Below are 27,999 nucleotides of genomic sequence, written 5' to 3'. Positions count from 1 at the left end.
GGTGGCCAAGGCTGTGTCTCATTCCCTGAATAACTGCGTCAACTGTCTGCCCGGCCAGAAGGATGTGGACATGGCTCTCAAAAGCATCGGGGAGGCCAGCAAGAAGCTGCTGATTGAGACTGTGAGTTCAGTCTGTGACTCACCAGACCTCTGCCAGTGAAATCAGCATCATGTGTGTCTTTAAATGCCCCTCAGCAAAAAGATTCACAAGGAATGTATCAAGATTAATAACAAATTAAAGTTGACGTAAAACCGACTGCTAAAGAGAGAGGTTTCTGGCATTATTTCACATTCTTTAGATATTTTAAAAAGCTTTGTTCAACAGGGTCACAGCCTGACAGGGCGGGAATACTAACATGTTATCATTTGTATAACAAGGAAAGTGTCCTGATTTTACATTTGTTTTGCTTCTTATAGAAAAATATGAATACAGCACACAGTTTTCTGAGTACAGACACTGTCATTATTATACTCAGCACTATTGCAACCATTTCTGTGGGGCTTAAATACAGTAGTTTTTGGACTGTGACATTTGTTCTGTTTTATCTTAAATCACTGGGTGCTTATTCACAGTTTACAATAAACTGGCAGTGTGGTTGCTGTCACACCTACTGTGTATGTAACTGTTATGTGACAGCTTTTTCTAACTAGAGTTAAATGTCTTTCTTTCATTGTGAACTCCTTCTCTTTGTCCTCTGTTCAGATCCCTCCAGCCTCCAAGTCTTTTCAGGAGGCCCAGAGCGAGCTGAATCAAACGGCAGCAGACCTGAACCAGTCAGCAGGCGAGGTGGTCCATGCCTCCAGAGGCTCCAGCAGCCAGCTGGCAGTGGCCTCTGGAAAGTTCAGCGAAGATTTTGATGAGTTCCTGGACGCTGGTATAGAGATGGCCGGGCACACTCAGGTCAGTCTCGTTATAACGGTTTTACGAGAACATCAAAGTCTTTACAAAGCGCTCTAACAGACATAACAGCTTTTTTCATTCAGTTAAAAAAGCGGTGGAACTTTTCAGATCACGGCTTGGCTCGGACCTGCATGTGGACAAAATTTCAGATTATTTAGAAAACAATTTTCTTATATTGATGATGTTATAATGATTTATTGTTTTAGAAAAAGGATGACCAAGTGCAGGTGATTGGTAACCTGAAGAACATCTCCATGGCTTCCAGCAAACTGCTGCTGGCAGCTAAGAGTCTGTCTGTAGACCCTGCAGCAGCTAATGCCAAGAACCTGCTGGCTGCTGCTGCAAGGTAACACAACTACCCCCACCCCCCCACCTCCCCAACACACACACACACACACACACACACACACACACATTATTCCAGTCAGTAGATAAGAACATGCTATAAAAGTGCTTTACTGACAGACAGCATGTTTACATTATATTTTAATTCTATCAGTATAAAACCATTCCGATGACAAGTTTGTTTTAAACCACCTAGTAACTAAGCAACTTATTCAGCATACTGAACTGTGGTAATATTACCCATCAAGGCAAAGTCTGTGTTGTTATGACGTTCATGTTATCAGCAAAATGCATCCAGTCATCTGCTCACAATGAAAGTCACAACTTCATTAAAGGCTTTATTGGTTCTGGCAGCTGCCAGCCTCAAAATTTTCAGACACGTTAAAAGTTATGTGAAGAATTTTCAATATTTGCAGATAAGCCGCAGAAGCTTGCAAACAAACACAAGTGTGTAAACGTATACAAGGATGGATGCACAGGCTTTGTTATTAACGCACTCATACCTCCAGTAAATGTGCACACACATGTCAAAACCTGCACACTCACACACACTTGTTACGACACATTTTCAATAACTAGGGTGTGATTTATTGTTTTTTCTGTTCGTTTGTTTCAGAGCTGTGACTGACAGCATTAACCAGCTGATCACGCTGTGCACACAGCAGGCGCCTGGCCAGAAGGAGTGCGACAACGCCCTGAGAGAGTTGGAGGTAAACAGAACTTTACAGCCTTCTGATCAAACAGGGACAATCCGCAGTCACATCAGAAGAGGACTGGTGGGAGTTTAAATCTAGGTTTATTTACCATGATCTATCTGAGTAGTACCCAAGGGCATTTCTACTAATTCTCTCAATAGCCAGACAGGATTGTGTGAAAATAAATAACCTGTGAAATACAATCTAAGACTCATAATGCTCACTCCTCTCCCAGGCTGTCAGAGGAATGCTAGACAATCCCAACGAGCCAGTCAATGACCTCTCGTACTTTGACTGCATCGAGAGTGTGATGGAGAACTCCAAGGTAGGCCTGCAAATCAAACAGGCTGGTGATCAAACACCAAGAACTCTGCACACACAGGGAGCTTAGCATCCTAAGCATTCCTCTCTTTCTTCTCTCTTTGTTCTGCTGACCTGCCCTTCTGTTCGGTCCAGGTCCTGGGAGAGTCTATGGCAGGTATTTCTCAGAACTGCAAGACTGGAGATGTGCCGGCATTTGGAGACTGTGTAGGATCAGCGTCGAAAGCCCTGTGTGGCCTCACTGAAGCTGCGGGACAGGTACAGAATGTGGAGAAACAACTCTCACAGTACAGGAGCTATTAAAATATATTGCCTTTTTATTTGTAGTGGAAATGCTGGTGAATTCTTATGATTTTTTTAATTTTCCCCACAGGCCTCCTACCTGGTGGGTGTGTCTGATCCCAACAGTCAGGCAGGGCACCAGGGGTTGGTGGATCCTATCCAGTTTGCCAAAGCCAACCAGGCAATCCAGATGGCCTGCCAGAATCTTGTGGATCCAGACAGCAGTCCTTCCCAGGTACATGCACTTACAATGTTCTCTTTATAGGAAGCATCCAAAAACCTGTCAGTCTCCTCTACATTATGACAGGATTAGGTGTTGGATGGGTATCTTAGCTTTTCAGCAGAGATGTGTCACAGTATGATTTATGATTCAGGTCAGAGTCTTGCATGGATGAGCGTTAAACAAGTTTTATATTGCTGTGATTATTTACTGTTTCATTGCTCAGAGTACATGTACATTTCCTATCATGTTGGTCTGGTATAAACATTTCCCTGAATCCTTCCCTCATGCTGCCACATCTTTGGACATGTTACACATTTAAATGAGCCCAACTTGTAAAGAGAGAAAAGGTCCAAAAAGACAATGTGGTGTTTTATAATTTCACCCCGTAACAGGCAGAACAAAATTACATTTTCTTAAAGCAACTGAAGCTGACAAAGACATCTTTTCAGAGCACTCAAAACTGTAAACTATATAGAAATACCTGTTGCAGAAATGTCCAACTGTGTAGCCAGATGCCTTCGCTGCATGTCTGAAAGTCCAATATTTCACTCATTATCATCTTTATTTTCTTCAACATTATTTGTGACAGACCAATAGTTTTTTGCCTTATTAAAGGCCCCCGACAGCACTCTTACGTAAGCCACCTTCCAGCTTACCAGTCTGTGCCAGAAGTTTAATTCTTTTGTTTTGTTTTTTTACCTGGACCCTATTTTCCAATGTTTTTGTGTCTAGAGAGAGAATAATGCAGACAACAAAATTGGTTCAGTATTGCATGAGTAGACTTTAGACAGCAGCAGCCCATCAGGCTGAATTGTAACATTAATGGGCAATTGTGCACTGTCAATTTATGTCCACTAAAAGTGCTAATTTTTGCGCTCGCCAACACTGGACTGATTTCAGAAATTATTGTTCCCATTAGTCAATTAGACACAAAAACATGGCAAAATAGGGTCCATGTTGAAAACTACTGAAGATGCCCTTTAAGAAGAGGTGCATGTTAGTACCGTAGTAAATACCTTTTAGTACATGGAAATGTCTGCGGTACAAATGCTGTACTTTACATTGCTATGGTTCATATAAAATCTGAGTTACATATTTAACATTGTGTTTTTTATAATGTGGCAGGTGCTCTCTGCAGCCACCATTGTCGCTAAGCACACCTCAGCACTGTGCAACGCATGCCGTCTTGCTTCCTCCAAGACAACCAACCCAGTTGCCAAGAGGCACTTTGTCCAGTCTGCCAAGGAGGTGGCCAACAGCACTGCCAACTTGGTCAAAACTATCAAGGTAGGATTTCTTTACCAGTGTTGCCAAGTGTTGGCTCTGTCCCCTAATTGGTTCACCCCAGTACAGATATGGATATAGCCTTGACAGTAGTGTAATTGTGATTGATGTGAAATGATTTTAATGAAACATTTGTGATTCATATCAGCTCATATTTGTTCCCACAAATAATTTCTGTCAAATGTCTGTAAATGATTTGATTAACTCTTGACTCTTGGGTTAGATAACTTAATAGGCGCTGTGGTTTAATCAGAATTGTGTCAAGCAGCTTCATATTCCATCTCTCTCACTGTCCAGGCTTTAGATGGTGATTTCTCGGATGAGAACAGAAACAAGTGTCGAGTTGCCACGGGTCCACTAATTGAGGCTGTGGAAAACCTGACAACATTTGCTTCTAACCCAGAGTTTGCGAGCATGCCAGCTCAAATCAGCCACGAGGTACGGCTATGTGAACATCAGTGTTTGTAGTATTCATGCACAGCTATTACATGTATTATTAGATCAATGGAAGTTTTATAACAAATAGTGGCACATGCTGAAAAAAAACAAGATATTGTAATAAATGCAAACATTCTACACTCGCTGAAGTTCAAGTTTTTTCTGTAGGGCTCTGCAGCACAGGAGCCCATCCTCCACTCAGCACGCTCCATGCTTGACAGCTCCACCTACCTGCTCAAGACTGCACGCTCACTGGTTATCAACCCCAAAGACCCGCCCACCTGGTCTGTTCTGGCCGGTCACTCTCGCACCGTGTCAGACTCCATCAAGAGTCTCATCACAGCCATCAGGTTAGTGAGCTAAAATGTAGTCAGATGTTAAAAAAAAAAAGGGTGCCAAATACAGTATCTGAGGGTCAACCTTTAAAGGAATGGTTCAACATTTTTGGAAACTAGCTTTTATGAGAAAATTTATACCACTCTTATATCAGTACATTAAATATGAAGTCACCACCAGCCGACGGTTAGCTTAGTTTAGCATAGAGACTGGAAACAGCAGAAAATCGCTAGCTTGACTCTATCCAAGGTAGCAAAATCCACCTTCCAGCACCTCTTTAGCTCATTAATTAATGCGCTATTATATCTTGTTTATTTAATCTTTTACAGATAGTTATGTAAAAGGCTATTTTTTGGCCCAGAGCAGTGGCTTTGTAGAGTCTTGTCGTTGCCGTGAGGCTGCCAAGCAACCAAGGGAAACTCCAGGAAGTTACCTGAACATCATAATTTTGATCCTTTACCCCATCCTCACACCACTCTACTCTGTTTCCCTGCAGTTATGTAGTTATTTCTGGATACACAAAGGGGATTATGGGAGGTGAAAATTGTAATTAAGTTTTGATTCATTCCAGTGTTCATTCATTGCTCTATAAGACGTCTCTGAGACTAATGCAGTGTCCTTGAGAAAGGATGCCCAAATACTGTACCATGGCGTGACAAATGCTTGTTCTTTTATCTCCACAGCTTAAATTTTTAATCTCCTCTTTCATAGCTTTTGTACCTGACCTTGATCAGAACAAAACTGATGCCCATGAGAGACTAATTCCTAGTGTCAAACGCGCTGAAATTTAAGGTTCCTGCTCGGCTCAGAACATCTGCACGTTAGCATTCCCACGCAGCCAGCTTAGCATCTTGAATTCTGATGTCCTTATCACAGTCTTCCTTTTCAGACTGCAAATTGTGTGCTGAGAGTTTGTCCTGAGCCTTTTTAATAGCATCCACTGATACACTGCGGTGCCAAGTAAGAATGCACTCCGTCCCTCGAAAGCCGTCCTCATAGCTTTGTTAGTCTCATTAAACACATGGATGAGGTTGTATTTTAGTTTCACTTTCAGCGTGCTGCCGTGCATGAAAATGGATGTTTAACTTAACTTATTCTGCCCATGTGGCCCGAGCCCCAGACCACTCACAGGCTTCAAAGCTAATTTGGCTGCCCAGCTTGATCTCCCTGTATGGTGACGAGACCCTACAGGCCACATTTCAGCTGTGTGACCAGAGCAGCAATGAGATGAGGGAGCCAGTGGAGAAGATGTTAAAGAGACACCCTGGAACCTGTCTGTGTTTTAATAAGTGTTAGATGTGTTAACATTTGCACTTCTGTCTTCCAATATATTGCTTCTTCCTTTCTTTCTCGTGCTCCCTGTCCCATTTTTTCCCCATATACATCATAATTTAACTTTTTTTTCTTATTTCTGTTTCCAACCATTTTTATTGCTTTCTTTCCCTCTTCCTTTCCTGTCCCCATTTTGTTCTCAGGGACAAGGCCCCAGGCCAGCGGGAGTGCGACTCGTCAATTGATAACATCAACAAATGTATCCGGGACATTGAGCAGGCCTCTCTGGCAGCAGTCAGCCAGAACTTACCCAGCAGGGATGAAATCTCACTGGAGGTAAGCAACCATCAGAAAATAACTTTCCACAGACAACTACCGTTATCTTTGTGTTTGCATTTGTCTGTATCTGTATGTCCTTGTCTGCTTGTTTATCTCCATCGTGTCCTTTTTATTTTTCTTTCCCCCTGTCAGTTTTACAGTTTCTCTGCTTTCTTTTTCTAGTCCTCGTGTTGCTTTTTGTCTCTCTCTGTTAAATTATGGATCTATTATTGTGGTTTTAATTAGGTTTCTGTCCGTTCTAGGTCACCAATAGCTCATTAGACAGAAATCAGGGTTTTAATGTTGGTTTAAAAACTTCTGCAGTGAAAACCAGCATTTTTATTCCTCCTTCTGGCAGCAGACCCATATTCCACTGCATCTGTATGCCCCCCTACCTGAGATTGACATATTTTAATGCAGAACTGGTCACAGAGCAGCTTTTGGCACTTCCACCACTTTAGTTGCATTATAACGAGTTCAGGCTCACATATCAGAAGCTAGAGTAGCTCTGGGCAAACCTCTCCCTGTTTAGTTCCCTGCCTGGTGCTTTTTAGCAGCTGACTAATTTGAGTGTACCTCTGTCTCACATAAAAAGCAAGACAAAAACCAATTTCTTTTTATTTCCTCTCTTTAGGCACTACAAGAGCAGCTGACGTCCACTGTGCAGGAAATTGGCCACTTAATTGACCCCGTTTCCACCGCTGCCAGAGGCGAAGCTTCCCAACTAGGACATAAGGTATATAGGGCAGGGAGTTAATTACTTGACTTATACACTGTAGCTGTGGAGCAACACATTAATACTTTTTAATGAGCAGGACTATTTCATGTTTGTACATGTAAGGAGTGGGTTGTCTGGACGAAGTTAGATTTGTGATAAATATATAAATAAATGATCATTGATGGTCTCTGACATACTGTAATTCTTCTCATCTCATGAAAAACTTAAATCCTTTGCCTCAGGTGACCCAGTTGGCCCGTTACTTTGAACCGCTGATCAAGGCCTCTGTGGGCGTGGCATCCAAGCTGATGGACCACCAGCAACAGATGACTTTTCTGGACCAAACTAAGACCCTGGCTGAGTCTGCCCTGCAGATGCTCTATGCTGCCAAGGAGGGTGGAGGAAACCCAAAGGTAAAACTGTCATGCTCCGTCTTATATGTTGCTGCTCCACCCCTGGGAGGATTGTCTGGACAGTCTTACTTAATCACAATCAGGTTTATTGCAAAGTAGGTTTTAGCATACAGGGGATTCAGTGGTGAAATGTAGCCAAGTACATTTGCTTAAGTACCATACTTAATTGCAAATTAGAGCTACTTGTATTTTTACTTTAATTTTCTCTTTTTATTTCACTTTATTCTAACCCACAACATCTTAAAGGGAAATGCACTTTTTCATCACTATATTTATCTGATTGAAACTTCACAAATAAGGATTTTTGTGTACAAAACATACGGAGTAAAATAATAAAATGACTACCCAATAGTGTATACAGATTTTTCTGACTTACTTACATACTTCTGACTTAATTACATACTTTTACTGAGGTATTTTTTTTTCAGTGCAGGACTTCTACTTGTCTTTTTACAGTGTATATTAGTACTTTTACGCAGGTAAAGGATCTGAATGCTTTTTCCTGCTGAAGGATTTTGCCTTGGTGTTTTGGTGCATAATAATCCTACTAATATCTTATAATCACTTGTGTCTCGTTGTCACACCTCACAGGCATCCCATACCCATGATGCCATAGCAGAGGCAGCCCAGCTCATGAAGGAGGCGGTCGACGATATCATGGTGACACTGAACGAGGCTGCCAGTGAAGTGGGAATGGTGGGAGGAATGGTGGAGTCCATCGCAGAGGCCATGGCCAAGGTGAGTGCTGCTCCAAGTTTTTAATACCAAGTTTATGATTGGTGAAATCGATTCACACTGTTTGGTTCTTTCATACGATTTAAGAGCAGCTACAGGCAGTAATGTCCTCCTCCCACTTGTCCAGTGGCAAAAGCCTAAGCAGCAAATCCCAGACATCCTTTTCTGGTTTTCCTTTTCCACTTCTCGCTGCAGCAATTACTGAAATGAAGTGAGGACAAAGTTGCGGCTGCCTGCGGCTACGCATCAAATTACCATTTCATCATAATCTGTATGAGTTGGCAAAATTGCATAGCGGAAAACATCTTGTTTTGGCAATGGCTGTGACGTAAAGAGCCAAAACACTGTCGAGAAAACAAGTGGAATAAATCTGTTAGAAGTTGATAGTGAGCGCAGAGGAATTGATTTGACAGATTTCCTTTTTTTTCCTCATTTTTTTTTTACTCAGGATTTCCTGTTCCTGTGTGTAATGTCTTGAATAAAACCTCAGTGTTTCCTGGGCACCTTAAAAAGTCACTCATTAGCATACTAATAACAATCACAAGCCATCAAACCAGAAGGAAATTGACTGTCTACACAGCCACCCTCAGCCGGTGTTAGGCCTCTGGACCATCTTTCCAATTAACAGTCAGACTATTGGCAAACACATAAGGTGTGAAGCAAGAAGCAGCCTTTTATCTCAAGTACAGGCAGAATAGCATCAACTAATTAAATCCCTCCTCGCCTCTCTGAGAGAGACTTATCGCAGGGGTGAAGAAGTGTCTCAGGTGTGGGTCACCGGAGGGAACAGCATCTCTGCGTCACCTTTCTGTGGCACGCCATGAATAATTAATGAAAGCAGATCATTTTGGATCGGTGTGTGTGTGTGTGTGTGTGTGTGTGTTCTGTCCACTTGTCACTCAGCATGTGCATGTCAGGAGTTGATTTAAAGGAGATAATCCATCAACATAATGGTCAGTCTCTGCAGAGGTGATTTAAAGGAACTTTAGCCACTGAGTCAAGACCTTGATTTGAAGGTGTTACCTCATGTGGCGGGCTAAGCTAACACATCATGTACTTGTGATATTGTAGACTGATTTTGGTGCCAGCCTGCTTTTCCCCATATGGCGTCACTTCTCTCGTCTCCTCAGCTTTGCCACGACTCTGTGTGATATCTAATTTAGCAGAAATGCTAGAAAAGTAATGTATGCACTGCAAGCTGGTGATCAACTGGTTTTGTAGTTGATGCTATTTGAAAGCTGTAATTACAGAGTGGATTTGGCGGATAATTTATAATGAGTGTTTATCATTCATTCCAAGTGTTTATCTGAATGTAAAATTGCATTAATGTTGGTTTGCAGATGAACTGATGCCTGCGCACCTGGCAGAATTATTCTAATTGAAGGGTAGATTAGATTGAATATGACACTGTGGTTTAAGAGCTGAATGATTGATTGTCTTCATGTTTGGAGATGTTTGTACCTTTTGTGAAGGACAAACCAATCATGCATACAGTGAAAATTGCAGTGCCATTTTAATCATGTGTGTGTGTCTTTGTTTCCTTCCTTAGCTGGATGAAGGTACACCGCCTGAACCTGAGGGCTCATTTGTGGATTACCAGACCAGTATGGTGAAACACTCCAAGGCGATTGCTGTCACTGCTCAGGAAATGGTAAGCTCTGAAAATAGTTGTTTACGTCATGACATTCTGGGAGTGTGACCACGACTTGTGATTATATTTTTGCTGATTAGATAGAACAACTTTTGAAATGAGATGCTTTCAGAATTGTCAATAATAAAAAAAGTAAGTAAGTAACCTTACAGCTGTAGGTGGAATTTTGTTCCTTACTTCCTGTTTTGTTGAGAATGTATTAATTAGTACATTTTTGCTTATAATGTCATTATAAGGAACACACTTAGCATTTTATAAAAAAGCACATTCTTATTGCACAGGCAGCTGCAGTGTGTACACTTCATTAAAAGCAAAGTGGAGTAAGTTGTGTGTCTGAGTTTGGACTGACAGTCTGTGTGTGTTTATCCCTCAGATGACCAAATCAGTGACATGTCCAGATGAGCTGGGAGGCCTGGCCTCTCAGGTCACCGGGGACTACAGCCAGCTGGCTGTTCAGGGACGACTGGCTGCTCACACAGCTGAGCCAGAGGAGGTGAGGATGGCCTGGGTGTCACCCAAAGACAAATTGTCTACCCCATTATACAGCTCTGCTACATCAGTGTGGCAGATTTATCTCTTTAACACTTATTGCTGCATACGTGTAAATAAAAGGCGTGTGAATAATTAGCACATAGGAAATATGTTATTGTCGAGCTGTATAACCATTTATAGTACACTATTTTAATTCTGTTTCAGTTGTCTCATATAAACTGGATTTTGAATTTTTGCACGAGGAGTAGTGCTCAGTAAATTTGTATTGTGCTGTGTGTGCTATGTTATCCAGATCGGTTTCCAGATCAAGACTCGAGTGCAGGAGCTCGGACATGGCTGTATTTTCCTTGTCCAGAAGGCAGGAGCTCTGCAGATCACTCCCTCTGACGGCTTCACCAAACGAGAGCTCATTGAATGTGCCCGCGCAGTCACAGAGAAGGTATGATCCTGCCATTAAAACATCTGGTTTAAGTTGTGTTCAGGGTGTGTGCAGATCCTTAAGAAGTCTTAAAATGTCAAATGTTAAATTCAGTTTTATGAATATCAGGGGTTAAAAGTCATTAAATGGACTTTGATTTTAATTTGTGAGGTTTTATTTACCTCAAACATTTGATTTGCCAAAATAATTTAGTCAAAGGTTATCTTGAAAAGATCTTAAAAAGTACTGTAGCAAGTTGAAGAGCCAGATACCTGTGGACACCCTGTTGTTGTTGGTTTCGAGGAAATGTACATAGTTCTGCCAATTAATGTCTATTTATGTATTTTTGTCCTATATTGATTATCTAAACTGCTTTTATATCTTCATTTCGTAATTATGTTAATACCAAATCACTTAGAGAGATTTTCCTGCTCAGTCCAGTGTGATCTGCACCAAACTATCGCTGTATAATGTTGTTCTTTACTGGATTAGCAAAGCATTATTTTGTAGCTACATAGTTTTACACCGAGTGATTCTGCTCTTATGAAATTGTTACGACAGGCTTGAAATCCGCAGCATAAGGAGAGATGCAACACTAGGTTAGATGTAACAGAAAAACATTTATTTACAGAAAAAGATCAAATAAGAGAACAAACAAAAAACATTGTGTCATGCTTGAGAGAGTCAGAGAGTGTGGGCAGTTTGAGTAAGGAGCCATTTATATACCGCCAGCCCACACCTTCACACAGGTGCCCTCAGTCACTCATCTGTCATCAGTGAGTCAATCAGTGAGCAGCACCTAGAACACATAGAACAGACACACACGTAAGCAAAACAGCAACAGGATACAGCATGTCATGTAACAGTGTCGACAAAATAAGAGGGTTGGTGCTGTGATTTATTTTATCATGTGCCTCCTGAGTTAGAGCATTTTGGAAGAAACCATTAACCTCTGGCTTTAGCCTCAGAGGCTGCCTGTTTAACTCACAGTCCCTGGCAAAACACATTACCCAGCAGACTGTTTTAATAATTCATGCTTTAGTATTGTACTGGTCATATCCAAACAGTCCAGCATTATTGTACACATCTGGCTGGTGAATGCAAACAAATTCCTCTAGAGGTATTAGTAGTGGGGAATCCCCTCAATGTTGCTGTACAGACAGCACACTCAAATTAAGACCTTTTTTTTATTATTATTATTATAAAGCAAGAGTTTATTCTTCTGTTAATGACAAGAAAACAACATGTCATGCTTGTTCTTTTGCTAAGCTATCATTTCTAATATGCAAGAACTCAAGTCATTTTTATTCTTTAGCAGCAAGAGTCGGGAAACATCAGTTAATCAATTTCTACTGCCACTCAGGCATCTGCGAGGAAAACAAATGGAGTCGAAACCAGTTTGACACGTACTCATTTCACTGAGTGAGTGATGCTGTGCATTGCTCTGCACTGACATGGTGTTTTGCTGTCACAGCAGACTTTCAAATCCTCTTGCGACTAACGGTTTGGGCTTCTCTGTTGAATGCATTATTTATCACGTTCCAAGGAGATGCATACAATGCAGAATGGAAGTGTTTGTCAGACTCTATAGCAGTGTGTTGCTTTTTTCTGCCCAGTTTTGACCAGTAAAAATGTATTCAACTCCAACTGACCAAAACACAGTGATACTTCTGTATAGAAACTAACTCAAAAATAGATAAAGTACACCAATCCTGTTGCTTTTCAAACACATCAGGTACATCAAATGCACGTTCTGCCTCAGGTCAAAATGTCTGCACATCCTCACCTGTGTGATTATAGGGCGTTATGTTTGTGTGTGTCCTCAGGTGTCCTTGGTGCTCTCCGCCCTCCAGGCAGGCAACAAAGGCACTCAGGCCTGCATCACAGCAGCAAGCGCAGTGTCTGGCATCATCGCCGATCTCGACACCACCATCATGTTTGCCTCCGCCGGCACACTCAATGCAGAGAATGACGAGTCCTTTGCCGACCACAGGTTAGAGCTGGAAATATGCCCGATTGTGCCAGCATACAAATACAACTGCGCGGGACATCATTAATTCAACAAGCACAAAACATGACTGGAGTCTGAGATTTGCCCTGTGGTTATCTTTTATCTGAAACTGACACAATGACATATTAGCTGGTGAACAGGGGGCAGGAAGTCTCTGGAGTTGGAAACTACAAATTACCCTGAGGGTTTGAAAGATAGAGGAAGTGTCGCATCTCTTAACTCTTCTTGCTCTTAGACTAAAGACTCCACTCAGACGCAGGATTCCCATGGTGTGAAATTTAAAAAAAGGATTAAATAATTGTGGTTACCCTCTGTGAGATCCCACATTGTCGCACAAATGTTAAGTAACATTGTCCATAATCTACTGTCTGACTCGTATAAAGTTCTTTTTTGAATAATGTAGGTCAAAGAGAGACATATCTAATGATCCAAGACAAGACTTGGTGCATTACATGCCGCTATGACCAAGAATTATTAACCCAGATCCTTACAGATAATTGTTAGTGAAATTGTACTGTACCTCACAGATGAATCATGAAAGCAAAAATGTAGAGAAGCCCTGCCGGGGGAGGATGAAAGGGAATGGATTCACTTTTTATCTCAGATTATGTCATGCAGCCCACTTAAAAATCAAGACGAAGTTTTGCAGCAGTTTCCTACAATTTCCCTTGTCAGTTTTGAGATGTGCACCAGTGTGCATCTGCATTTGGCGACTGATTCACACACATTTACATTTTTATTTCATCTGGATTGCGATGCCAAGATCAAGTGCTTCATTCACTGAAAGATTATCCACCACTTTTGTCCTCCTCTCTTCCTTCCCTTTCTGCCTCCTCATCTCCTCCCAGGGAAAACATTTTGAAGACGGCCAAAGCTTTGGTGGAGGACACAAAGATGCTGGTGTCCGGTGCGGCTTCCGGTCAGGACAAGTTGGCTCAGGCCGCCCAGTCTTCTGCCAAAACCATTACCCAGCTCACAGATGTGGTAAAACTGGGAGCTGCCAGTATTGGCTCGGACGACCCCGAGACGCAGGTTAGTCAGTCTTGTTTTTCTCTCCCTCAGTTTTCTGTTTGTCATTTATTCAGTGTGCCTGTTATCAGAGATATGGAAGAATGAGCTGTAAATGGCATTTTTTTCTCTCTTTCCAGGCTGAGTCGAAATAAATTGGTGTCTATCTGTGTGTCCTTTCTCTAGGTGGTTCTGATAAATGCTGTCAAAGATGTGGCCAAGGCGCTGGCTGAGCTCATTAGTGCCACCAAGTGTGCCTCTGGCAAGGCAGCAGATGATCCATCCATGTACCAGCTGAAGAGTGCTGCCAAGGTGAGGGAGCAGGGAGTCTGCAAGTCCTGAAACTATGTCATCTAATTTGAAGGCCTCCAGTGGGCTTCAGTACAGTTAAATATGGTGCCTGTGACGTCTTCACGTTTAGAAATCTGACACTAGCATAATCAGCTATGCTAGTTTGTTTTCTGATCTGCAACAATTGCTGTTATTTTCTTTTTTTACACTTCTCGGGCATCTGATATATAAAAGATCTATTAAAACTCTCACATTCTGCATGTATGCATAGCAGACATCCTCCTCTTCCTCAGGCAGGGCCATTAATCAGCCCCAGCACTTCTCCTGTCACTATGAGACCTGTTCACATGAGTTTAACCGAACACTGTGTCTCACTAATGTAAATAGCCAGGAAACTGATGTTCTGGATAACAGGAAACTAGGATATTTTTGTCCAGGATAACTGAATCCTTGGCTTCAACACATACAGTATGTAGTGTAAATTTTCAAAGCCTCTTAATCCACCGATGTCACTGCTGACTGTTCATTATCACCTCAAGCTGTGAAGTTAAAAAAAAAAAAAGTCAGTTTCACAGTCTGTGGCAGCTCAGTGTGTCAGGGAGTCATGGAGATGATAACAACATGCCTCACATGTATTTTAGGACCTGAGAAGAAAAAGAAATCTTGTAAATCATTTGTAAGATTTTTACTTCAGGTCTTGAGGGCTGGGGGCTTTCTCTGCATAGGTGCTGTGCGCCCCCATCTGAAAGGTTGAGGAAATACACCCTCATAGTCCTGGGCACAATGCTCGAATCACAGAACAAAACACGAGGGACTCATATCCATAATCATACATAAATATGCTAAGTATGCTTACAATGTAAGACATATTTGGTGGGAGTCACAGTGGGACATGTGTAGTGGAAGTTGTGTAATCCATAACTTAATGGGGCGATATGTAGGTATCAGTTGTTATTGCCTCTGTTTGTGTTTGTATTTCTCATATTCTCTCATTATTTATAGCCTCAGTATTACAGGTATTCAATATTTTTTCCACTGAATCAAAATGGATTTAATTATACCTAAATCATCTACACTGATGCACATAATTTGGTTGCATTTGTGACAACTGTTAATCATACTCCAGAGCTCCATCCTTATTGCTGTACAATGCCAGCATGAATGAAGGACTGTTTGGGGTTGGACAGAGGGTAATGATGTTATTTTATCATGCCGTGATAGAGAGTATATTAGGTTACAGAGTTTCAACTTGGTTTTATCAGTTAAGTTAAAGTCACAAAGAAACAGACTGGTCCACACAGCAGTGAAAGTGATGGAGCTGAGGGAGCATCGCCTCCTCCAAATACTCGTTGAAATGACTTAACAGGTTAGGAAAATTATTTCAGACCCCTCCTGTGACTTGTATTCAGAATATGAGCTGCTCCCATCAGGTGGACGCTGCAGGGTTTCTGTTAAATACAGGAGGAGATACCTGATTTGGTATAAAACTCTTTTCATCCCTCTGTTAGTGAATCTCCTAAACTCAGGACTTAAGGAGGGTGTGAAATTACAGGCGGTGTTGCACGTATTTGAATGCACTTTATGTTTCCCCTTGTGTGTGCCATACACTTATATCTATATTGCAATATGTATTTTTATGTGTCAGCTTTTATGGTCAAGACAAATTTCCCTTGGGACAAATAAATTAATCTTAATTTTTTCTTTTATTTTTTCTTTCAGGTGATGGTAACCAACGTGACGTCCCTGCTGAAGACGGTTAAGGCTGTAGAGGACGAGGCCACTCGGGGCACCAGAGCACTGGAGGCCACAATTGAGTGTATCAAACAGGAACTGGCGGTGAGGACGGGTGTAGGGCACGTGCATGTTTGATAACAGTAATGCAGTATCACTAGTATTACAAGGATTACATATGACTGATATACACTGAATGAAGTCTTAAGCCCTGTTGGCACGGGACTAGTATCACCTGGGGATCTCTCTTGGAACACACAGTTACACAGCGTGGAGACCCATTCGCAGAAAGAACAAGCTCAAATCCATCAGAAGAGTGTTAGACTGGATGTGTCAGTTAATCTTACCTCGATGGCATCTGGTTAATTGAAAAATAAAGACTCTTTGTGAGGTCTGATCCGGTCTTCTTAGAGATTTTAGGCTGTCATAGTACTTTCTTTGCATATAGTCCAGCCTTGACATCTAATTGGAGGCATGATGTCAGTAAATTTGAGTAAAATACAGATTATGCTCATCCCATGCAAATGAGCTGAAACACAGACATAGGGAGGGTAATGACTAAATCAAAGATCTGATTAGTTTTCTTATATTGGAGATGTTTTTATGAGTCTCCCAATAAAATTTGTATACCACCTGTTAATGACACCCACACATTTTGTCATCCCCAGGTGTTTCAATCCAGGGATGCTCCCAACAAGACGACCACACCTGAGGAGTTCATTCGCATGACTAAGGGCATCACCATGGCAACTGCTAAGGCAGTGGCTGCAGGGAATTCTGCCCGGCAGGAGGACATCATCCATACAGCCAACCTCAGTCGCAAGGCTATTTCAGACATGCTCAGCACCTGCAAGGTTCTTTTTTCCACCTTACCAATAGAAACAACCCATACATGTATAATGTCTGAATGTCTTAATGATGTATAAGATATATTCATAATATATTTACACATAAAAGGAAAATATAAAGTTCCTGTTGAATCTGGAGCGTACATGTTCTTGTCTTTCAGCAAGCAGCATACCATCCAGAGGTCAGTGAGGAGGTGAAGAACAGAGCACTCATGTTTGGATCAGAGTGTACAACTGGTTACATTGATCTACTGGAACAAGTGCTACTGGTAGGTTTAACATCATAACATAAATTGTCTCCTTCAATGTCTCTCTACATCTCTTTCATAATGCTCACAGTGAAATATTCAAACCCCAAGAGGCTGTATTTTTTACATAAACTGGAATCATTTTAGATTTTGCTTATGGTTCATTTTTATGAATTTCTCTGCTGCTCAGCCTGACACTTTGGTATCTTTAGAAATTTCGGGACATTAAGGTAAACTTTGATACAGTTTTGTGGTTTTAAATGTTGCTTTAAAACAATGTAGTAAAGACAGACTCACTGTGTGTGTGTGTGTGTGTGTGTGTGTGTGTGTGTGTGTGTGTGTGTGTGTGTGTGTGTGTGTGTGTAGGTGTTGCAGAAGCCAACTGCAGATCAGAAGCAGCAGCTGGCAGCTTGCTCCAAACGAGTAGCAGGAGCTGTCACAGAGCTCATCCAGACCGCTGAGGCCATGAAAGGTAACGGCTCACACACACACACTCCACAAACTCCACACACTTCATGCACTGACTCCTTTCACAGTTTAAAATCTGATGACCTCAAATCTACACTGAACGAAAATATGAACACATTTTGGTTTATATTAAAGATCTAAGGCTTTATCTATGCACATAAAGAAATAATCCCTCAAATTTTGGTCCCAAATTTGTTAAAATCTGTGTTAGTGAGAAATCCATCTACCCAAGAGGTGTGGCGAATCAAGACGCTGAATAAACAGCATCATTATTAAACACATGCCTCAGGATGACCTCAGTGAAAGGCCACTGTAACATGTGCAGTTTTATCACAGAACACAATGCCACAGATGTTGCAAGATTTTAGGGGGCATCCCATTGGCATGCTGACCACAGGAATGTCCATCAGAGCGAGAATTTGGCTGTACATCCAGCCATCTGCACAACCGCAGACCACTTGTAACAATACCAGCCCAGGCTCTCCACATCCAGCGTCTTTACCTGCAAGATCCTCTGACCAAACCCCCAAACTGATGAATAACTGGTTTGCACAATCAAAGAATGTCCGCACAAACTGTTTCAGGAAAGCTTATGTGCATGCTTGTCAGTCTCACCAGGGTCTTCACCTGACTGTAGTTCATCGTCATAACTGACTTAAGTGGGCAACTGCTCTCCTCCGATGGCCTCAAAATCTTCTCTTCACAAATGAATCTAGTGTGACCAAAGAAATGCACACTTGTAGCCCTAGTCATGTGAAATCCATAGTTTATACAGCTTAATAATTTTTTCTTTTTCAAGATAAAACTGTAAATTTTGGAGCGCTTTTTATTGTGACCATCCTGAAGGCACACCTTAGCAGTAAAAATGCTGTTCATCCAGCACACCCCACCTACCACATACCACACCTGTCCCACATTGGGTGGATCATCTTGGTGAAGCAGAAGTGCTCACTAACATGAATTTTAACAAATTTGTGCACAAAAATGGTTGCGAAAACAATGTGTTGGGTTTATATTTTTGTTCAGTATACATCTATAACTTATTTCTTTACTAATGAAACTTCCAACACAATCTGTCATGTTTATAATCCCCAGTAGGAGGCTACTACATCTTTAAGAGAATGTGCTTTTAATTTCCCAAATAACAGCAAAACCTTCCTTTAAACCAACTTTTGGTAATACCCCTGTCCTCTCTCTCTTGCCACAGATGGAGGTAAGTTAGCATTGTTTTCTGAACTGTGACTTATTTCACCAGTTGTGAGCTGTCCGACACCTTCTCTCCTCAGCACTAACATTGATTCATTTTGAAATCCAGCTGCTGTCAGGCTTCTCAAGTACATTGAGTCAGCTCCATCCATCGCGCTTCATTTTATGTGCTGTCTCATTTTGAATAAATCACTCCATCTTCATTGCAGTGAATGGCAGTTTGTGGTCTCCATCAGCTATGCATGGGATGCAGTGAAATGTGGCACTCTTTTTTTTTTTTCTCAGTATGATCACAGTGTTGTTCTTGTTGTGTGGCATGATCTTTTGACACACCACTTTGTGAAGTATTTTTTTATTTATTTTTAATTTTTTTTATAAATCTTAATTGCGTGTGTGCATGCACATCTCAGGTTCAGAGTGGGTGGACCCAGAGGATCCGACGGTGATTGCAGAAACTGAGCTGCTTGGAGCAGCGGCATCCATCGAAGCGGCAGCTAAGAAGCTGGAGCAGCTCAAACCTCGAGCTAAGCCCAAGGTGGGTGACCACATGCCTGATAACTCACTGCGACTTTGTCAGTGTATGGGGAAGGACAAGAGATAGTGATTCCACTCCAGTGTTGTTTCTAAAGGAGCTGCAGAGCAGTACAAGAAGATGGCTTTGCTCTGTTTTCAAAACTGTAAAGGGACAGTTCACCCCAAAATCAGAGATATATATGTTTCCTCTTACGTGCTGTGCTCTTTATCAGTTTAGATTGTTTTGTTGTGAGTTGCAGCATGTTGGAGATATCAGCCATAGAGATGTCTGCTGTCTCTTGAATATAGTGGAACTAGATGGCACTCAGCTTGTCGTGCTCAAAGGACCAAAATAATATATTTGAGAAAGTCAACAGCAGCGTCTCTTTCCAGAAATCATGACCCTGTTACTCAAGATAATCCACAGACCTTGTTGTGAACAGTTTCCACAGAGCTACACCTGCCAAACCTATCATCACGCGGCGCCAAAGGAAGTGTGCATCTACTCATGGACGTGAGGCTCGTGCTTGTGTGCAAGGTGTAAACATAAATGGCGTTCTCCTCGCCTGAGCTGTAACGTTAGCTTTCTCAGTGGCGCTAGGTGAGCTAGCAGTAGATATACAGGCTTCCCTCTGAGCAGTGATACAGTTTGCAATATCTCCAACACTCAACAACTCGTACCATATCAACCTAGATTAAAAGAAAGCAACAAAGATAAGAGGAAAAATTATAAATTGGATTTTGAGGTGAACTCTTCCTTTAATGCTACAAGGCCATAACTGCATTAGAGGCTTTTCTAACTACAAAAGGAAATGTTCATTATGAGGTCATGACTCAGAAACACAAGCTTTCATTACAATAGTAATGTAAACTTAAAGACAATAGGCAGAAAGGGAAGACATTAGCCAATCCTTTAGTGAAAGAAGTAACATCACAACGTTGAAACGGTCTATTTCAAGTAAAAGTCCTGCATTCAGAATGTCACATTAGTAAAGTACAGATTTATCATTAGCAAAATATACTTTAGTATAAAAAGTAATGGCCTCCTTTTTAAAGTGTGATTTTATTATGTCCTTATTTAGGGAGTTCTTCTTCTTCTTCTTCTTCTTCTTCTTCTTCTTCTTCTTCTCATTATTATTATTATTATTATTATCATTGTTATTATTATTATTATGGATGCGTTAAGAAAAATTGACCTGCTTTATGTTCTGTTGGGTAGTATGTCTCCAGTCGTAGAGGAAGCACTCAGATCCCTGACCTAAATAAAGTACCAATACAACAATATAAAAATACTCCATTACATACATAAGTAAAATTCCAGCATTCAGACATTTTCTTTAGTGAAAATACAGAAATATAAAGTGTATATTGGACAGTTTTCCTGTGAAGCTACGTTTTGAAGTGTGACTTTATCAATGTTATGTTGCCGGTCTGTAAACATCTCTATGCTGTTGTTTGTGGTTTATATTCCAGTTTCAGTGTTAATGTCGAGCGTGTGATTTCACAGTAACAAACTGAAACATTTTTTACATTCACAGAAAGGGTGCTCTGTGTCTTGTGCTGTCTCCTCCCTGTTTACATATTTCCATCAAATTTTCTTTGACCCTGATTTAAGATCACAACGTCACAAGAATCTCTTAATTTGAACCTCCCATAACAATCACAGACACTCACCTTTTACCCATCGTTAGCTGTACATTCCCATCAGAGTCTGACTTCATGAGTTTTATCTCTGATACTTCCCTCACTGTCGAACTGAAAACTCACCAAACCATACTATATCATCTTTAGCCATATTCCCTTCTTCCATACAACACATCTGCCATGTTTCCCCCTCCTCCTCCTCCTCCTCCCATCATCTGTCCATCTGTGGTAGTTCCAGCTAAAGCCTGTCCCAGTATATGTCCTCTGGCTCCCAGTTAAACCCTCCCCTCCTTCCCTTCCTGCCCCCACCACCGGAGGCCTTCTTTGCAGGGCTCTGTCTGATATGTTTGATATATTAGGTTGTTATTCAGTCCCAACTATATATCAAACATATTCCTACAGTGTCCCGCTCTGTCTACAGACTTGTGGTGTGAATGTGTTTGTGCGTGAAAACGTGGGTGTGTATGTGTGTGAGTGTGCATGTGTATGTGCGCGTTTGTTTAAAAGGGCAGACATGAGTGTGATTGGATGTGTAATACTGACAGATAATCTTTGTGCAGAGTCTTGTCTTTTTGGTTGCATCTAGCTCCTTATCAGCTTTGTTTAAAAAAGATGCTTTGTAACTGACTGTGTGAAGCTTTTGGAAGTCATCTTTTGTTTCTTATAGTCACCCAGTGTGTAACTATTGATGGGAAAGTCATAAATCAGATGCAACTTTTCTCATCTCAAAGTAAAAGTTCTCTCAGTGGCTCTAAACTGAGTCGACCAGAGTCACATTGAGGAGCGATCAGCGATGATGCGACGTGGCATTTCACTTTAAATCCTAGTGGTGCTCAAGTTAAGAAACTTTAGCCTTGTGAAGGATCTTGTCTGACTGATTGGTCTCCTTCCCCCTCAGCAGGCGGACGAGACGCTGAACTTCGAGGAGCAGATCCTGGAGGCAGCCAAGTCTATCGCCGCAGCCACCAGCGCTTTGGTCAAATCAGCCTCGGCTGCCCAGAGAGAGCTGGTGGCTCAGGGCAAAGTGGGCCTCATCCCTGCCAACGCTGTGGACGATGGACAGTGGTCCCAGGGGCTCATCTCTGCTGTAAGTGTGTATTGAAGGGCCATCTTACTCAGCTTACAGTCTGAAGCACAACTCTGCTAACAAACATTTTCTTCTCTTATTTTCCCCTCCAGGCACGTATGGTAGCTGCAGCAACCAGCAACCTGTGTGAGGCAGCCAACGCCTCCGTGCAAGGCCATGCAAGCGAGGAGAAGCTCATCTCTTCGGCCAAACAGGTGGCAGCCTCCACCGCTCAGCTGCTGGTGGCCTGTAAGGTGAAGGCTGACCAGGACTCTGAGGCCATGAGAAGACTACAGGTGCAGTACAGACATACTCCAAACAAGATACCAGCATTCAGTTCAGCTGCTTTAAAAATTAGTTGTCATAACATGTTGCTATTGGCTGTTCTCAACTGATCTCCTGCTTTAATAGATTGCTGGGAATGCAGTAAAGAAGGCATCAGACAACTTGGTGCGGGCTGCTCAGAAGGCAGCGTTCGACAAAGCAGATGAAGACAACGTGGTGGTCAAGACCAAGTTTGTGGGTGGAATAGCACAGGTAAGCGCATTGAGCAGCATTAAATTCTTGAATTGTCTTTGCCACAGTTTGCTGTGCACTGACATGTGCCAGCATTGATTAGACGCCTCTAAGAAATACCAACATCTGAAACACCTTCAGCTCACCCCTTTTTGTCTTCATGTTTTTAGTATTCTCAGACAATATATCATTTCTCATCTTAATCCAGTACTTGTGCCCATACTGTATTTGTAAATTTAGAAATGTGGGAATTAAGTTTAGCACACCTGCAGGCACAATACTTAGCTTACTATAAGTATATGTGACTACAGAGTTGACTAACAGTGTAAGGGTAAGTTCAGTATTTTTCAACCTCAGCCATGTTTTTGTGTCTAAATGACTAATGGGAACAACAACTTGTAAAACTGGTCCAGTATTGAGCGAAAGTGCTGCAGCTGGCAGCAGTGAAACAGACTGCAGTGTCACCCACTCAGGGCATATGACACCATCAATTTCCGTCAACTGAAAGTGCTTGTTTTTGCCACTGACATTTTTGTTAAAGAGTATGATCCTTTTTGTTGAACCAGATACAGCCCCAAAATCTCTATCACAAAACACATCAGGCTCCATTAAATAAACAGTAATTTTGGCGTGTATAGAGCCGGCATATTTTCACATCTAACAGGGTGAATTACGGATTTTATTTCAATCAAACCAGAGTTGGTCATTGTTGGAACAGTGGAAAGATGACGGTTTTTGTGAGTTTTATTTTGTCTCTGTCGACTTTAAACTGTAAATAGACTGCACTTATACTTTTCTAGTCTTCTGACCACTCAGAGCGCTTTTACGCTACATGTCACATTCACCCATTCGCACAGTCACACACTGTTTGCCGAGGCTACCATACAGCTACTCAGCAACTCAGTACTCATTCACACGCTCTCACAATTTGGGGATACCCAAGGATACTTTGACATTTGGACTGGAGGAGCCAGGGAGTCCAGTGTGTTTTGTAATAGAGATTTTGGGGCTGTTTCTGGTTAAACAAAAAGGTCTATCTCTATCCTTTCCAGAGTTTGTCAGACATTTAGAATAATAATCTTGTCAGTGGCAAAAATAAGCACTTTTAGTGGACGTAAAATGAAGGTGCCAGCATGTCCTCAGTGGTTACATTACAGCCTGTTTCACCGTTTACTAGACCAGTTTCAGAAATTGTTCTTCCTATGAGTCATTTGGACACAAACACATGAGAAAATAGGGTCCAGGTTGAAAAACACCAAACTTACCCTTTAAATGTTAAATGCTTTGAATTAAAAAAAATTCTGTGTGTGTCTGTTTAGATTATTGCGGCCCAGGAGGAGATGCTGAGGAAAGAGAGAGAGCTGGAAGAAGCCAGGAAGAAACTGGCTCAGATAAGGCAGCAGCAGTACAAGTTCCTGCCCACCGAACTACGAGAGGACAACAACTAAGCATTCAAACTCGCCATCACTGCTGCTGCATACACCTGAAGCAGTGCGAAGAGCACATCTGAATTTTGCGTTGCGAGTTTGTGTCCTTGTCACGGCACACTTGAACAGGTACGTGGCCTACAGCGACGTCAGAAATGTAGTGACTGATGTAACAAACCAGTAATGCCCAAGTTTGCAGTGAGTCCACATCACACGGGAAGATCTCAAAGTCAACTACTTGCAAGTTTGAAATACTACTGTATGGAACTGACTACTTTCTGGAAACAACCTAAAGATTGTGGTGGTTCGACTGAAGAACTGCTTTTTGTCCTCATGTATAGCATTAAAACTACTTTGAATGATCCAGTCTGAACCAGAATGTGACACGTTGGGACAAACAGCACAGCTCACACGCTCTCATGTTTGCCCATAAGCTACAGTTTCTTTTTTTGTTGTTGTTGTTGTTTTACAAATTGCAGCTCTAGTTCATAAACTTCTAAGATGAAGGAATGATTGTATTGCCGTTCATGTGATATAGCCATTTAACTGCAGCGCCACTCGGAGAGAAAAAAAGATTTCAGCTCGGTACTCTGATATTGTATGAATGTCGGCCTTTATGCTCCAATCTGGCACCTTAATATCTGTTAAAATCATGTGACGTGTCTTGACTTACATCCAGTGGTCATAACCCTAAGGAAGGCGGGATGCTTGGTAGTGTTTCATACTGTAAATCTCAACAACAGAGAGCTGTTTGTAGAAATCCTTCTTTAAATTAGACAGTGATATAAGCATCTGCTTTCTTCTTGTCATTTTCTTTATGTGGATATAGATGGGCTGTACACACAACGTGTTTTTAAGGTGCAACAAACTCTACATGTTTGTCTAAGCTCTTCAGTATAGGTGTCATCGCTTGCAGCCAGTCAGACTCAAGTGGAATGTTTAACATTACCATGTGAATGCTTTTCTACCCGGGAATACATATTACCATAGAAGGAACGTTTATTACTCTCGAGTATTTTTAGCAGAGAAGGGTCACAAATGGTCTCACTAACTTACCGCCACTCACAGAGCCTGTGGTCAGGTATCTTCCCCAATCCCCAATCCTTCAAAGATCTTTTTTATTCCTTATCATTTCAGGTATTGCAACGTACATACAGTATAAACACAATCTGATCATGATGCAATAACATGGATGGTGCTTTAGGGGGCAGTATTTGTTTCCCTTCCACCATGCAAACTTACAGTAATAATACAGGAGATGATATTGTATAACTGAGTGCTTATTTTACTTTTTAAGAATATGAGGTTAGAGTAACTGGGCAAGTCAATTGGCTACAACGTCATGCAAATTGAAAATACCTGTAAATATCTCAGACGTCTTGAATAAGTTGAATGCCGTGCAGTGCTGCTTCTGTGCTTTGTCTGATGGTTACTGCTCCCTGGAGATTTACATTGGCAATACTCACTCACTGCCAGTGTTTGATTTAAGTCCATTCACATGCAAATCTATAAATCCGGAAAGCAGCAAAAACCTAAATCTGAGTTAACTGTAACAAATAAAACTTATAAGAATTGATGTTAACATAAGAAGTGGATTGAAAGTGAAGTGACTGCAACACTAATCACTGCAGTTCATCTCCTTTTTTTCGTCCATAAGCCTCTGACTTTAAGGGTGCTCTGTGCTACTTTACTGAATACACCACTTGCTGCAATAGAAGAACCTTTTTTTTTTTTTTTTTTTTTTTTGTTTACCGAGTTTGATTGTAGTGTGTTTGGTTCCTCCGTCTTACTTTACGGGCGGTGTTTCAATATTAAACTACAGTATATCGTAAGATTAGGTCCTGCTGTGAAAATGCATGGCTTTGTGCTTCAGATGCATCTCTTTGTTTATACAGTGACAGAGTTAACGTTGATGCACTGAGTGATTCTGACCTCCACGTACAAGACAGTATACCATAGCAAACGGCTAAAGACAGTCACTTTTGGGGTTTTTTAACAGTCGGGGCTGAATGCAGAGGTGTTTTCTGACATTGTATTTTGTGTGTGAGTGTGAGAGGGCGGGGTGGGAGGGGTCCACTACTCATCAGTCAAGTCTGTAGTGTTATTATTAGTGCCTTAGTCCGTAGCCCATACAGTGTCTGGTCTGCTTGAGTAACAGCTTCACCTCATCGGTCAGTAGAAGGTACTGGACGAGCAGTTTGTTTGGGAATGTAGGTTCATGTCTGTGGGGGGTTTTCTAACTGTAGTTGTCCCACTTGTTAACATACTGTTCCTCCAAGTGCTGAACTTCATCCCCTCTATCTTTCTCTTTACTTCATCTGCCACATGTAAGGCCTTTGGGGATGACAGAGGAACTGTCCGCCAGTCAAAAAAATGTGTCGCTGTTTAAAATGTACCATCACTATACAGTATATATATATATATAAGTATGTATATTATATATATATGGACACGTTTTTGTACTGCATTCCATGGGCATGTACCACAGTGCTTCTAAACTACGACAGGCTGGAGATTTTGGTCTGTCAACTGCTTTATTGTACGTTATGAAGTCACTGAATTTTTAAGGATTGGCTTTCTTTTTTTCCTCCTCATGCTTTTAAGCCTCTATGAAAGATAAATGTGATAAGAACATTTCGATATATCTGTCACCATGACAATGTTGTGACGCATTTCAATGATGTGGAGTAATTGAAGTGGTCCGTACGTTCTTCCCTTCCCTTAACTGAAATCAAATTATGAAGTTACTACAGTAAAGATAAGTGATAACATACGATATAAAAGATATTTATCTGGCCTCAATAAAACTATTTTTTGTATTCACTGAAAATAAAGCATTTCAATGTAACTTTGGTGTCAAGGTTCCTTTTGTGGTTGTTTCTTTTACACCGAGTGTGTTTTAAATCCATCATATCCTAACTTTCTGGTTTATTAACACTTTGTGTCAGCTTTGAGACCTCCATTACCAGGCTTTCTACCAGGTGTATTAGAAGTTCCCCCATTTTGTTGGTTGCCTTTTGGTACCACCATCTTCGTCATCTTCCAGTTCGAGGTCCTTTTCCGGTCTTGATGTTGTGAATGTAATTTTGAACCAAATCCAAAAGATGGAAAAACTGAGTCCACACAATAGTTAATGCTGCTTTGAACATAAATTTAATTACCACCAAGGTGACATTTCAAGCTACAAGCTTTTCATCAGTCAAAATAAAATGCAGAGACACACCTTGAAAAACCTACTAGGCCAGTAAAATGTAAAAACAATACTGCAACATTTTTTCAAAATACACATTTATACTATACAATTTTAAGATGCACCCTTTATGTACTCATCGTGTAACGCTGCTTTTGGTGTCAAATAAGTTTGAAATATGAAATTCAGGCTCGTTAACTCATAATTCATGTTTTTTGAGGAACGAGAAACATTTTCCCAAACTCAGTTCTTATTCCAAATTGCCAAATTGTCTGTGGAGGCTCTAACAAAGTATTATGAATTTAAAAAAACATGTCCTTTAAGCTCATCCAGACAGTTTCCTAATTAAGTTAATTATTGGATGAATAACAAGTCAGCTGCCACTCAAGATACTTGCAGCCCGTATAGCAGAACGTAATTGTAGATATAGAAAAAAGGATTTGGATGACAGTTTCTATGTTTCCTTCAAATCCTGAAAGCTTCTTAAATCAGTGTCATTTATAACGTCTCCTAAGCAATGTATACCTGAGTTACACCACTGAGAAGAAGTAAAATATTGTCCTCCAGATTTCAATGAGTTATTATAAGACATTGGTGATTTCCAGTTACATACCTTTTCAATTTTTCGAAATTTTTGAATCGCGTAGGCTATTACTTGTCCGTATTTCTACATTTTCCAACAGAGAGGCTTGTAAATAAAATATTCAAGTGAACTGGTGTCACCAAAGTCTTCTCAACACTGAGCCATGGACTTGGGGTATTTCAGTTAAACCAATCAATGAATTAATTTTAATTATTGAGATTCTGCCCGACAAGAAAAAACTAAGATGCACTCTTTTGTTATTTGGGGCACATGACCTGTATCACGTTCTTCACAATCTCAGGAATCTGTGACCACATTGAGGGCCATAGCTACCACTGAGGACACTGGGGTCATGTCCTCAGTATTTTCTGTGTAAATGAGTGTTTTAGCAACCTGGAGGAAGTTAA

The 27,999-nt window shown here is 41.2% G+C and overlaps 1 protein-coding gene across 2 annotated transcripts in view; it reads left to right on the top strand.

Annotated features, from left to right (window-relative positions):
- tln2a (talin 2a) overlaps window positions 1-26,667 on the top strand; it is a 122,427-nt gene extending 95,760 nt beyond the window's left edge. For both annotated transcript variants that reach the window (XM_049601562.1, XM_049601552.1), the window contains 29 exons: window positions 2-121; window positions 704-901; window positions 1,108-1,247; window positions 1,863-1,956; window positions 2,177-2,266; window positions 2,398-2,520; window positions 2,636-2,779; window positions 3,893-4,054; window positions 4,349-4,489; window positions 4,658-4,839; window positions 6,301-6,433; window positions 7,050-7,151; window positions 7,376-7,546; window positions 8,138-8,284; window positions 9,831-9,932; window positions 10,306-10,425; window positions 10,717-10,863; window positions 12,669-12,835; window positions 13,702-13,885; window positions 14,048-14,173; window positions 15,872-15,988; window positions 16,552-16,737; window positions 16,893-17,000; window positions 17,346-17,451; window positions 19,064-19,188; window positions 21,709-21,897; window positions 21,990-22,172; window positions 22,288-22,413; window positions 23,712-26,667. In XM_049601562.1, the coding sequence (XP_049457519.1) occupies window positions 2-121; window positions 704-901; window positions 1,108-1,247; window positions 1,863-1,956; window positions 2,177-2,266; window positions 2,398-2,520; window positions 2,636-2,779; window positions 3,893-4,054; window positions 4,349-4,489; window positions 4,658-4,839; window positions 6,301-6,433; window positions 7,050-7,151; window positions 7,376-7,546; window positions 8,138-8,284; window positions 9,831-9,932; window positions 10,306-10,425; window positions 10,717-10,863; window positions 12,669-12,835; window positions 13,702-13,885; window positions 14,048-14,173; window positions 15,872-15,988; window positions 16,552-16,737; window positions 16,893-17,000; window positions 17,346-17,451; window positions 19,064-19,188; window positions 21,709-21,897; window positions 21,990-22,172; window positions 22,288-22,413; window positions 23,712-23,840 (4,062 nt within the window). In that variant the 3' untranslated portion in view covers window positions 23,841-26,667. The remainder of the gene's footprint in view (window position 1; window positions 122-703; window positions 902-1,107; window positions 1,248-1,862; window positions 1,957-2,176; window positions 2,267-2,397; window positions 2,521-2,635; window positions 2,780-3,892; window positions 4,055-4,348; window positions 4,490-4,657; window positions 4,840-6,300; window positions 6,434-7,049; window positions 7,152-7,375; window positions 7,547-8,137; window positions 8,285-9,830; window positions 9,933-10,305; window positions 10,426-10,716; window positions 10,864-12,668; window positions 12,836-13,701; window positions 13,886-14,047; window positions 14,174-15,871; window positions 15,989-16,551; window positions 16,738-16,892; window positions 17,001-17,345; window positions 17,452-19,063; window positions 19,189-21,708; window positions 21,898-21,989; window positions 22,173-22,287; window positions 22,414-23,711) is intronic.
- Window positions 26,668-27,999: the final 1,332 nt, after the last annotated feature.

Source organism: Epinephelus fuscoguttatus, linkage group LG2, assembly GCF_011397635.1.
Source record: "Epinephelus fuscoguttatus linkage group LG2, E.fuscoguttatus.final_Chr_v1".
In the NCBI taxonomy this organism is placed as follows: domain Eukaryota; kingdom Metazoa; phylum Chordata; class Actinopteri; order Perciformes; family Serranidae; genus Epinephelus; species Epinephelus fuscoguttatus.
The sequence above is the reverse complement of the archived record's forward strand: the minus strand, read 5'-3'. Positions and strand labels throughout refer to the sequence as shown.